We start from the raw sequence: 12478 nt of genomic DNA on the forward strand, positions 1-12478 counted from the left end.
CGCATCTAACGCGTCGTTGATTGGTTGGATACTGACCGCCCGCAAGAAAGAAATTCATCCCGACGCTTCACCTCCGACTGGCCTCTTTTGCCTTTGCGTCCCCCAATTGTCTCCGCATTCCGCGTTTTTCTTTATTTTTCAAGCTCTCAACCGGCCTCTCTTTGGCTGGGGAGCTCACTGCACCATCATAATGAACATCACACGGCCAGCACGATGCCTTTTATGCAGCTTCACCCGTGCTGCCGGCCCAAGTACGCAAGTCCCTCGACGCCAATTCCATCCTACTCCCGCGCCTCTCTCGAACCGGAAACCCAAGTTCCCCAATGTTAAGGCTCCTCGGGTGGGTGATTATAAGCCTTACACGGAAGAGCAGAAGGCCGAGCTCGCCAAGGAGTACTCGGAGGCACAGATGGCCGCTGTCGAAGCCGGCGAAGCCGCTATCGACCCGAAGGATCTGGCAGAACAAATAAACGAACGCAGTGATCCCATGGCATTCAAGTACATCGATGACTTCTCGGTGATTGAGCCCGGCATTGATCGACACCAACGCGCCCCGCAGTCGAACTCAGATTACAATTTCAAGTTGAAGAGCGAGGATGATTTCGTGAAGGACTTCGGCCAATATATCCTTGAGATGCCCGATAACGCGACAGGTGCAGACTTCGTTAAGTTCGCAGACAACCTGCGCGTCACCCACGGCAAGGAGGAGAGTGAGCTCGCCCCTCACAGCGCACTTGTTCCGGATCTCTTCGGACCCGGAGAGACCATTGATGAGCCTCGCGTGGAAGAGCGGAAGACAGCCGCAGAGAAGGGCGAGAAGGAGCGCTCAGCAGAGGCCGAGGAAATGACAGATGCCCTCAAGAGCCTGCTCCTGGCTACGGGCTACACGGAGAGCCAGGTCAAGGGCCTCCGCACCAAGACTCTTGTTTCACACAGCGTCACCAACCAGACTCGACTAGGAAAGGTCCGCCGTGCATACCGTCTTTCCATCGCCGGTAACGCAAATGGTCTGCTGGGTATCGGTGAGGCCAAGTCCGATGAAGCCTCCGATGCAAAGATCCAGTCGCAATACCGTGCCATCCGAAACATGCAGCCCATTCCCCGCTACGAGAACCGAACCATCTTTGGCGATGTCAAGGGCAAAGTGGGTGCCACAGAGTTGCAGCTGATGCACCGTCCACCAGGTATGTCTAGTTTCGTCCCCCGGCGTGTTCCTTTTTTCTAACAACCAACAGGCTTCGGACTCCGTGTCCAATACCTCATCTATGAGATGTGCCGCGCCGGTGGAATTCATGATCTATCCGCCCGAGTTGGTCGCTCAAGGAACCAGATGAACACAGTCAAGGCCGCCTATCAGGCGCTCATGAGCCAGCGTAACCCAGAGCAGGTTGCGCACGCACTCGGCAGGAAAGTTGTCGATGTGCGCAAGGTTTACTACGCAGGGAAAATTTAGGGCACATCACGGCCTTGACTTGCTGCTACGTCTCAGCGTGTATATAATGCTTCTCTTTTCCTTCCTCTTCTTCTTGTGTCTTATGCATGTACTTCTATAAGTTGGTTGTTAAACCTGATGGGTCATCAATTCTCCAATTCTCCAGTATCTTGGGCTATTCCCAGCATATCTGAAAAATTATCAAGGTTCTTTTGCATAAACACCATCTGATTTGCGCCAAAACGAAAACTTGACAACAACACCCCGGGTATAATACGCGAGTAAACAGAAAAAGAACCATGAAACACCTTAGACAATTTTGTTTTTTTACTCCCTTACTGGAACGTCATGTCTCCCTCCCCCTCGTATTCTCCCTGCTGATACTCGTGGTCCTGGAAATGACGGTCCTCGTTTTGCTGCTGTTGCTGTTGCTCTTCATTCTCATTCCAGATCTGCTGCTGCAAGACAATGCTATACACACTGGCCTTGAGCAGGGTGCATACAGTCGCAGTCTTGCGTTCAAGGAGACGAAGGCCGTCGAGGGGCATGGAGGCGGGCGAGCCGGCAAGGTCGGCGAGTTTGTCGGACAGCTATACGCGAGGCATTAGTCAGTAACCAGTATCAAAAATAATGGTAGTTCTTGTGGTTTTCAATATGACGTTGTTTGTATCCTATTCCTATAAAAAAGATTGTCCTCAAAAGCTCAGATCAAGGTCTTCTCCCACGTACCTGGTTGACATTCTGTAGCAATCGAGCGTATTCTTCCAATACTTCCTGCTCCAGATCTGACATGAGAGGATTATCGGATCCCAAGAGGGGGTTATTTGAGTGACCTTGGCCGTGCGAGGGGTCTGCGTCGCCCATTGATTGGGGGATTGGAGGGGTGGTTTCCGCGGGGTCGACCTCAGCGTACGAGTAATCGTTGTCTGAGTCTTCAGGCGCGAAGGCAGACATTGTTGAGAGTTCTTGAGTTTGTTTACGGTTTTCTTGAAAGTGGGCGTTGAGCTGCGAAAGCCGCGAAAGCTGCGGGGGTGCTTTTGTGTTGTCTTGTGTGTTCTGTAGCTCCGCGTTCCTCAAGCTTTAGCTTCCGAGATTCGGCATCTACTTGGGTTCTATACTTCAGAAACTTGTTTCAACGTCATTTCATATGTCATGCTATGCGTTGCTATTGCTATCTTTCAATTGTCTTGTTTTCAAATAATGCCCCCACAACATGTATGCCTTTTAGGAATCTCACACCCACACAGTCGTAAAATATGCATGTGCTATCAACCAGTAACATTGAACTACTGCAGCAAGTCTAACACTGTAGAAAAATTGGCTTATGTTGTATCCGATAAATCCCTTACCTGAGATCTCTCTATTCCATTCGAAGACAATTCGTGCCATTGTAGTAATAATCATGCCCTAGTCCCTAACTGCGAAGCCCCGTCCTGAGGTTGATATTACACAGCTGGGGGCTCAACAGCAAGCCCCTTTACTGATTATGATCAGGATTTTGACTTCTATTAGAAGTTTGTCATGTGTGATATTTCTAGGTGATTCAAGGAATATGGAGTACATGTGGACAGATACAATTTAGAAGCTCAATTCCCAGATGTAGATATCCTGGCAAGTGCCACTGTCTTCGGAAAGAGCGAAGCTTCGAACATGGATGGATATTAGAATGGCATCTAGATAACACAACTCAAGTCCTTACAATCCAACTTACTTGATCAAGCCCTGGATCCAAAACAAGATTTTCCGCTACCGTTTACGGCGACGGCGATGAGCCCGGCCACTTCAACCCCGATAAGTCCGACTGACTCTGTACCTTCAATTTCGTCCCTTCCATCCCTCTCATGCTCGAGTTCGAGTTCATCGGCCATAAAATATTTGCCTGTGACCACTCTCACAGCACCTACTATCTCCAACGATAAGCTAGGAGCCCCTTCGGATTTAGAGATGGAGGGAAATCGAAATCAAGTCGCTCGTACGATGAGTGAGTTAGCGGAAGCAGGATTTAGCCCGGTAAGATCAAGATAGCACGGATACCCAGGAGAAATTCCCGAGGAGATCGAAGAGTACCTCGACAGAAACAGCTATCGTAAGAAGACCAATATCTATTTTGGAAAAGCCAGAGGACCATCTAACTGATTTTGCTTTAGAATTTGATGAGCTGATTGGCCCTTTGAGCAGCATTTTTTGGCTAGCAGGGCTCGACAAGCTGGTCGATGCAATGTACGACCCATCCATTGTCCTCCAAGACGAGGTACGGGCCATCCCGATAAATGTCCGCGTAACATGGATCCTGGAGCACCTAATCGAAGAGGGCAAAGTTCCAAGATCGATGTATGATCGGTATTTCTTTGGATTCGACCAGCCCCCGGTGGTAATTATGCCAATCCGGCTCGATCCAATCCCCTCCCAAGTTGGATACCGATACGCACTTCAGAGAACGGAGGAGCTGTTTCCGGCATACAGACCCCAGTGCCTACCGCGAGATATCGCTACCGTTCGAGTCAAGAGAAGCCAAAACAAACACTGCCTAACCGCGAAGATCCTTGAAGGCTACGTTAGCAAGCTGGGCGGTGGATCATTCTTATACCGAGTGTCTACTCGGACCGCATTGGCTGCCTTGATGGCTTTTTTCGCCCCGGTCATCCATAACAACACCCTTGACAACGAGTTGGGGCCAGGCATTTACACATCCAACTCTCTTGAATGGGTACTGAGATTTAGTTCCATCAACAATGCATTGTTGGTCTTCAAAAACACAGATTTTCGCACTTTAGAGGTGTGGAATCCCCCCGTTTCCGACTGGCAGCATAATGTTGCGACTTGGACCCGAAAATCTCTATCAAACGTACCAGATTCAGTACCCCTGGAATCGAAAACTGCCGACGTGACTCAAGGGCCAATCTCAGAGTCAAATTCACGGAAGAACTGTCTGCCAGCGCCTGGAAAGGTCTCACAGAGAGTTGCAGCTAGTTATGCGGGATGTGTAGCGCTTTCTGCATCACTAGCGATAATAATCTGGTTCGAGTAGATGCCCCCCAGTGACCCTTTTGACTTTATTACTAGCTTTGTTATCGATCATGGTTTGGATTGCGGAGACGACACTTGGGTGCTCTTTTGCTGTTATTATCCCTCATATTGTATTGTGTTAACTGCGGTACGTCTCCAGGAATAGGTCGAGCCACCGATATACAACATTGCTATTACGCTGCTCTAGCAATTCTGGATTCAAATGTTGAATCTTGTATACGGCCTGACATCTTGCTCTTGTCAAGGAAATCAATTCTTCTGAGACTATTTCGTGCAACATGGCACGGAAAACAGAGAAAATAAATGCTTGGTAACTATCCCGCTGCCAACGATGTACACTACTCTTAACTAGGTCGAATCTACAGATTCAAATATCGAAAAAAAAGAATAAAAAGGCCCGGACCGTCTAAACGGAACCACACCGACTATAATTCCGACTTGCGTTTCTTTAACTCACTTTCATCACGCTCAATACTCTTAAAATTATTTCTAGGTTCTATGTATGCTGAGATACACATTCTCGTTAGCCGAAATCACTCATCTATCTGAAATGCGCCCCGGAAGAGTTATCGGTTTATGCTTGGCACCTATCAGCCTATGGAATAGGGCACTGGAATGTGTTTGGAATCATTTCATTGGATGTCAGCTAGACAATAGAAGATAAAAAGTAGCAGACATCCAAAGGTGGAGAACGTCACTAGAAGAGTAAATTAAGTGCAGCAATTAGATTGAGTGGCCAGTAACGTAGAAGCATTTACTCCGTACGCTCACAGTTTGATACTAGCGACTCATTGTTGACTGGGATCCAAGCCTTCCGAAATTGACCGGGGCTAGTGAAGTGCTCGGGTGGGTCAACTCAGTAATTTATATCTTTGCCTTGGCTTATCTTTTTAATCGATACATCTACGATCATTACCCTGTTGATTTAGGCTGGCTTCACTTCAAGTCACACGGTTCATTGCGAAAATCATAAATCACAGGTAGGATTATTATGTGTATTATGTGTGCATGTGAAATTTCAGGCGAACTCAGAAATAATATGTCTCATTCCAGATCCAGAAGTCTCAATTTTAAATTTTAGAAGTGGATATACTTTATCGCAGACGCCTCGCGGTGGTCTCCTGTCCTCGGAGTACGGAGTACATACGCCGTACTTGTGCAATAGTTATACATATAGTACACTTGGTAGACGCCTTTGGGATACATCCCCTGGAAAACCTAACCCCAAGGGTCTAGAGGCATGACTCGGAGGCGACACATTCTAGAAAATGTCTTGCCCCACAGGTCTTTTTACTGCGGCGTCCAAGTCCACCTGTGCCTCTACTTTATTTTAAATGAAGCCCAGTTCTACATGTACTTCGCGTCAAGTAAATGAATTCAAGATGTCAATAGAACGAATATGGCTTTTTGCAAATTTGCCGCCTTAACAACGGATTAACTCTAGTGTAGGAAAGGAGCCTTGGCCTTGCGTTTTTCACATTCAGAACGTGTCCCTCGGGAATAACCTTGACCGGTATATCGTATTGTGGATCATGTAAACAGGACCCAGAAAGGAGAGAAATGCACAATACATCAAGTGGCGACTTACCTTTAGAAGAAAGAACTGAAAGCCGAATACGTAAGTGTCTTTAACTGAGAAAGTAGCGATATTAGCCAGTCGCTCCAGATACGGGGCTTTCGCGGTAATAGGGCATTAAAAAGAAGATCTCGTTCGTCCCTTCACAGACGTTTCCTTCCCAAATTCCATGGCACATGGCCCCTTGACCTGAATTTTTTTTTTTTTAAAAAAAAAAGTCCAATGGTTTCCTAGGGTTTGGGGTGGACACGTGTCCAGGTTATCTTTTCCACAAATGGTAAGAGGATTTCCGCCTTAAGCCAACGATACAATAAGTAGCCAAGGTTAGCCAGCATTTACTTCTTGCATTTTTCACGTCTTTTGAGTTTTCTCAGGGGAAAAGCACTGTGGATTAATTCTTAGGGGGGGGGGGGGGGGGGAATGGAGAATGTTCTCTGTGGATTCTATTTAGTGTCAAAGTATTATTTAGAAAAGGTGGAGTCGAATTTTCGACATGGGATAGGGGATCTAAGGATCTGACCTTTCAATTTCCGATAGGGGCAATGTTTAAGCTTGTTTTAACTCTTATCAAATGGGACATGGAATGTTCAACATATGGGTATGGTTGAAGAGATGTACGGAATCGCATTTAATCTTCATATCCACAGCCCTGTCACACTGCTTTATCCAGGAACACATTACCCACCTCGACCTGCCCTCTTGATTCCTCATGGAGTTCCTCTCGTGTCCACATCTGGGCCGGACAGACCAATTTACACTGCCCCATTTGTGTCGTTCCCCTGGGTCGAGAGGGATGTCTTGCGCCACAGCGCTTTGCAAGTCTAGGTAACCGAATAGATTAATCTTTTTATGCAAGTCAAAAAGCAAATAGAGATGCCCCGAAAAAAGATTTCTTATAATTGTCTTACCGCTGTATCCTTCGTTCATGTCAAGCCTTTTAACTCAAACAACTAGCGATTAAATCTCATCGGATTCTTTGGTTGATCAAATCAGATGAGCAATATGTCCACCCCAGCAAGGGCCAGGGACAATGTCTTCTCAAGACGTGAGATCGAGGGCATGCTCGCCGAAGGCAAGTTGATTGTCATTGTCGATGGCAATGTCCTCCGACTAGACTCCTGGATCAAATACCATCCCGGAGGTGATATGGCCATCAAGCATATGATTGGCAAAGATGCCACGGACGAAGTCAATGCGTAAGTCTCCTCAAACCTGTCTATCCTTGATCGGCTTTATTTGACCATTATACTAATACCCTTCTCAAAGTCTCCATTCACAGGAAGCCCGTCAGCGCATGAGCAAATTCCAAATTGGCCGAGTCGAGGGCCACTGGACCAACTTCCTCCCTCCCATCCAAGGTGGCAAATTCCGCCCTTTGACCGAACATGAAATCGACGAAGAAGACCTGGTGTGCTCCGAGCTATCAAGCGAAGAGAGCTCAGCACCACCATCTCCTATCTTCGAAGCCAAGGATGACCGATTGGGCCTAAGACGTAGGCTATCAGTCTCCACAATTTCCTCAGCCGTCAGCGTCATCTCTCCAACAGAAACTGAGAACAAACCACGAGCATACGTGATCGATGCTCGAACTCAAGAGGAGATTGAGCTAGATGCATCCAAGTACCCTCCTCTCGACGCAGAACACCAAGAATACATCACAAAGAAATACCGCGAGCTGCACCATCGCATCCGCGCAGCAGGATTATACAACTGCAACTACAAAGCCTACGCTATTGAGATCTCTCGCTACACCCTCTTCTTTGGGCTATTCATCTTCTTCCTCAAACAATCCTGGTTCTGCACATCTGCCTTCTTCCTCGGCTGTTTCTGGCACCAGCTCGTCTTCTCCGCCCATGATGCTGGCCATATGGGTATCACGCACAACTATCACATTGACACGACCATCGGCATGATCATCGCCGACTACCTAGGGGGCCTAAGTCTAGGCTGGTGGAAGCGCAGCCACAACGTCCACCACATCGTAACCAACGCACCCGAGCACGATCCCGATATCGAACTGATGCCTTTCTTCGCGCTCTCGCACCGCTTCTTCAGCTCGCTCCGCAGCACCTACTACGACCGCGTCATGGAGTTTGACGCAGTAGCCAAGTTCACCGTCAAATACCAGCACTACCTGTACTACCCCATTCTCCTCTTCGGCCGTTTCAACCTCTACTTCCTCAGCTGGGAGCATATTGTCGTTGGACGCGGGCCAAAACACGGCGCGGGCTGGTGGCACCGCTGGTTTGAGTTCGCCGGCCACATCTTCTTCTGGATTTGGTTCGGCTACGGCGTTGTCTGGTGTAGCATTCCGACCTGGTTCAACCGCGTCGTCTTTGTTCTGATCTCTCACATCGTGACATCGCCACTGCATGTGCAGATTACACTCTCACACTACGCTATGTCCACTGCTGATCTCGGCCCGTTGGAATCTTTCCCTCAGAAGATGCTCCGTACGACGATGGATGTAGATTGCCCGCCTTGGTTGGACTTTTTCCATGGTGGTCTCCAGTTCCAGGCTATCCACCATTTGTATCCTCGCATCCCGCGGCACAATCTGCGCAAGACGCAGCAGTTTGTTCGGGAATTCTGTGAGGATGTGAACATTCCCTATGCGGTCTTTACCTTCTATGATGGTAATAAGGAGGTTATAGGTCGCCTTGCGCACGTTTCCAGGCAGGCGAAGCTCTTGGAGGAGTGTCGGAAGGCTTGCGTGGCGGATCCTTATCATCTGCATTGAAGATGTTCGCTCTTTAGGAGGTGAGCTTTTGAGATACCCAGCATGCAGTTGTGTTATTTTGCAAATTTGGATCGCGTCGGGTTGGCATATTATACTGTTTCGTTCAAGCGAATCATCTTTATCGAATAGAAGCTTTTTTTCTGCGTACACGATAATTGTTATAAACTCTGACTAGACTGTGCTCTGTTGCATGGAGAGTGGAGAGTTGATTTCTATCCACCACCAATCTAGGTTTGATTTTGCCTTTTCTTCAAAGAAGCCTTCACAATATCCCATTTCTGCTTTGCACACTCTTCTTCCCATGAAGCAATGGCCATTTACAGGGTGGGAACTGGTAAAGGTTTCTCCGCAAGAAAAGACAATTCAACATGGAGACCAGCAAACTGATTGAAACAAAAAGCCAAATGCTGAAATGGCTTCGAGATGTCGTACATGGTTTCACAGCAAGGTAAACATGAAAATACAAATTTGAGATTGAAAACAGCACGCAGTATTCAGTTGATTTACACAAATGTCACGTGGAAGACGCAGCCCGAAAAAGTCAATCCTGAACGCCGTCCGCTGCGAAGTAGGATGGAAGAGCAAATTTATAGCGCAGTTTTCAGGGAGACACGCAGAGAAAAAAAAACCAACAGCAGAAGTCGTGACACAAACCATGTGACAATTCCAGCGCTTTGGTGTCGATGCTATGTTGTGCCTGAATTGGAGGCGCAACTCAGAGTGGCCCAAGGCTCAAGGAAATGAAAAATATGCAATATGCAAAGCAATCCACGAGCAACAAGGCACAAAAATGGGACGAAAGAGGGAAAAAAAGAAGACAAAAAAAAAGCTCAAATAGATCCACCAAGAAAAAGTCCCAGAACACTCCATACACCCAGCGAGGATTGCAGTGGAAGAAGAATAGCATCTAAATACAGTCGTTAATGCATCATGGTCGTCAGCGAGCCGACGCACATACGGCTATTTCCTTCTGTATCGGATAAAAGAAACAAGTGACGAAAAATCAAGAACCTAGGCTTTACATATCCCCCTCATGGTGCAGAGTGACACTATTGAAATCCTCGAAGGGATCGTTGACTTCGCCGTTCGGAGTCGCGAGGCCAGAATCCATTGGAACACCCTTCATCTTAGTAGAATCGGTGCCGCCAATATCCACGCTAGCGCTCTCCTTGACGTTGCGGAAGTTCACTGTATCCGTGCCAACACGTCCCTGGTGGGGAATCATAGGCGGCTTCATGTGACGAATGAGCGCCCATTGGGTCTGCCGGAAGAAGGGGTGAGTCTTGACATCGGAGGCACCGGCGCGGGCTCCTAGGCGCTTAGTTTCATCCTTGATCAGCAGTTTGCGGATCAAGGCCTTGCACAGGCTTGATGTCTGCTGCGCACCGGAGTGCTCTGGGAAGTTCACCTCGTCGCGCAGAATGCTAGCAAATGTAGCGTTCCGGTTCTTGCCTTTGAACGGGGTAGTACCGTACAACATTTCGTAAATCAGGATGCCAAGGGTCCACCAATCAACGGCGCTGGTATGACCGCAACCCTTGATCACCTCGGGTGCAATATATTCTTCAGTCCCGACAAAAGAATTTGTCCGGAAATCAGCAATACATGACTTGGTGTCAATTGTAGGCAAACCTGTGGTGGAGTTACCACCACTGCGTGCGGGAATCATCGTGGGGGCACCCCCGGGTCCAGATTGCTTCGACAAATCGAAGTCAGAAAGCATGATATGACCTGACTGGTGAAGAAGGATATTTTCTGGTTTCAGGTCACGGTAGATGAAACCCATGAGATGGAGATATTCCAGCGCAGCAATAACCTCTGCGGCATAAAAGCGAGCTGCGTCCTCGGAGATGCTCTTGCCGGGGCGAGTTTGCAGGGCTAGATGCGTAAGTCAGCAAGAAATCTTAGATGATGTCGTAAAAATAACAGAAAGGTAAACACACTCCTGAAGAATTCGCCGCCACTGCAGTACTCCATGCAGAGATACAAAAAATCCTCCGATTGGAAGGAGTGATACAGGGTGACAATGAACGGGTGGTTGCTCGTAGCCAAAATCTCTTGTTCGGCCAAAGCTCGTTTAATCTTGTTCCGTTTGATCATCTCCTTCTTGCTCAAAACTAGCCGCAAGTCAGTATTTTGCATCGGACAGTCATCGGTCTAAAATTAGAACACACCTTTCATCGCATACAGGCGGCTCGATTTCTTCTCGCGCACCAGGTAAACTTTGCCAACATCGCCCTTGCCGATCAGCTTGATCTTGTCAAAGCTAGCGGGACCAACCTCCACATTTCGAACCTTGATGGAGTTTGAACTATAGGTGCGGCGGAAAGCAGCGTTACTGCCAAAATCTGAGCTAAGTGAAGATGGTATCGCTAGATTGGAATTCCCACTGGCTGTGAGGCCCATTGATCCGCCAGACTGTTCCACCAGGGGCTGCTTGCCCAGTTCTGCTGTCTGAGGACGGTCACCCTGGCCACTTTTGAATAGGCCTTGGGCATTCGGGGCAGAAGCCACACGTCGTAACTTGCGCGCTAATTCCTCTTTGTTTGCAGTAGTCGCCTGTTCTACTGCCGAGACCCCCGTGACTTGTAACTGGGGGGTGTCAGGAGGAGAGGAAGGCACTGACCCATCATTGCGGTGTCGCAATGCTGGTTGACCCTGGTGGGCAAAGTATGGGTTGGCGGATGCGGTAGGTGAAACTGCGTCGTCAAGTGGGTTGCCTTCACTGGCAACAGTTGTTGATCGATTGCGGCCTTTGCCTGACAGGAATCGAGACTGCCGGAAAGCAGACTTCTCGTTTTTGGCCGCCCCATGGTTTTCCCGTTCGCGTTCGGTACTCCCAGAGGTGTTGAGTTGGGGAGAATGGCTTGAGCTGTTGATACGAAAAAAGTTCTTAATCCTCGTAGGCAAGTGGCTAGACTCGTTGGAATGTTTTCGCGATGGAAGAGAGAGAGCGGGGAAATTCCCGCGCTTCTCATTATTTGTCACCGCGGACGGACTGGAGGCGAAGAGCTGTGTCATATTGAGTGGGTTGCCGAAATAAAATCGAGACCGAGATGAAATTCACTTGGGACCTGGCGTGAAGATAATCCGAAGAGTGCAAAATCAAGGTGAGAAGCAGGTGAAAGGGCGGTATTCGTCGAAATGCCAAGTGCCGGCTGGGGATATAATCGCGCGGGGGGCAACCGTTAGTAAGAAGCAGCACAACGAGAGTTGTCCACCCAAAGAACTGAAACGACAAAAGCCACGGTAACCAGACTCATGGATCAGACGACATGTCAGAGCAATAAATGAAGTTCAAGATTCGTGGAGTTCAAGATTCGTGAAACCAGTGAGAAAAGAGGGAGGTAAGGAGGAATTGGAGTGGAGAAGGACCCGTGGACGCGGAGGCCAAGGCTTAGTCATCTAAACTCTGGGCAGGGCAATCCACCTGGGTGCACTGCGCAACCGCCCATCTACGTTAGAAGCATTGGGAAGAGTTGAGAAAAGGTTGATAGAAGTACTCAGAAAGATCAATTGGAAAAAATATTTCATCTCTGTACGACTTTACCGTAGTCAACAGGACTCTAGATATGAGTCAAGGAAATAAGGAATTAGGGAATTAAGGAATTAAGGAACGGAACTAGGTGGCGACATACCATATAATTAACTACAAATGTCTACAGTGTACAACACGTGATAATCATACAATTCAATCCTCTTG

At 48.1% G+C, this 12478-nt stretch overlaps 5 protein-coding genes across 5 annotated transcripts; 3 read left to right on the forward strand and 2 right to left on the reverse strand.

Moving 5' to 3' along the window:
* Positions 1-190: 190 nt before the first annotated feature.
* Pdw03_8120 (mitochondrial 37S ribosomal protein uS5m) lies at positions 191-1453 on the forward strand (the record flags this gene model as incomplete). The annotated part of the gene is made up of 2 exons (XM_014677771.1): positions 191-1184; positions 1236-1453. The coding sequence occupies 2 exons, from the start codon at positions 191-193 to the stop codon at positions 1451-1453; spliced, it is 1212 nt and encodes a 403-aa protein (XP_014533257.1).
* A 314-nt stretch (positions 1454-1767) lies between these two features.
* Pdw03_8121 (DASH complex, subunit Dad3) lies at positions 1768-2386 on the reverse strand (the record flags this gene model as incomplete). The annotated part of the gene is made up of 2 exons (XM_014677772.1): positions 1768-2022; positions 2162-2386. The coding sequence occupies 2 exons, from the start codon at positions 2384-2386 to the stop codon at positions 1768-1770; spliced, it is 480 nt and encodes a 159-aa protein (XP_014533258.1).
* Positions 2387-3376: 990 nt separating this feature from the next.
* On the forward strand, positions 3377-4460 carry Pdw03_8122 (Amino acid transporter, transmembrane; the record flags this gene model as incomplete). The annotated part of the gene is made up of 3 exons (XM_066101876.1): positions 3377-3413; positions 3471-3518; positions 3580-4460. 3 exons carry the CDS (start codon positions 3377-3379, stop codon positions 4458-4460), a joined length of 966 nt encoding a protein of 321 aa, XP_065956959.1.
* Positions 4461-7037: 2577 nt separating this feature from the next.
* Positions 7038-8775, forward strand: Pdw03_8123 (Fatty acid/sphingolipid desaturase; the record flags this gene model as incomplete). The annotated part of the gene is made up of 2 exons (XM_014677774.2): positions 7038-7231; positions 7302-8775. 2 exons carry the CDS (start codon positions 7038-7040, stop codon positions 8773-8775), a joined length of 1668 nt encoding a protein of 555 aa, XP_014533260.2.
* A 1018-nt stretch (positions 8776-9793) lies between these two features.
* On the reverse strand, positions 9794-11796 carry Pdw03_8124 (Serine/threonine protein kinase (Nrc-2), putative; the record flags this gene model as incomplete). Its single annotated transcript, XM_014677775.1, has 3 exons — positions 9794-10653; positions 10719-10892; positions 10950-11796. The coding sequence occupies 3 exons, from the start codon at positions 11794-11796 to the stop codon at positions 9794-9796; spliced, it is 1881 nt and encodes a 626-aa protein (XP_014533261.1).
* Positions 11797-12478: the final 682 nt, after the last annotated feature.

Source organism: Penicillium digitatum, chromosome 3 (genome assembly GCF_016767815.1).
Source record: "Penicillium digitatum chromosome 3, complete sequence".
In the NCBI taxonomy this organism is placed as follows: domain Eukaryota; kingdom Fungi; phylum Ascomycota; class Eurotiomycetes; order Eurotiales; family Aspergillaceae; genus Penicillium; species Penicillium digitatum.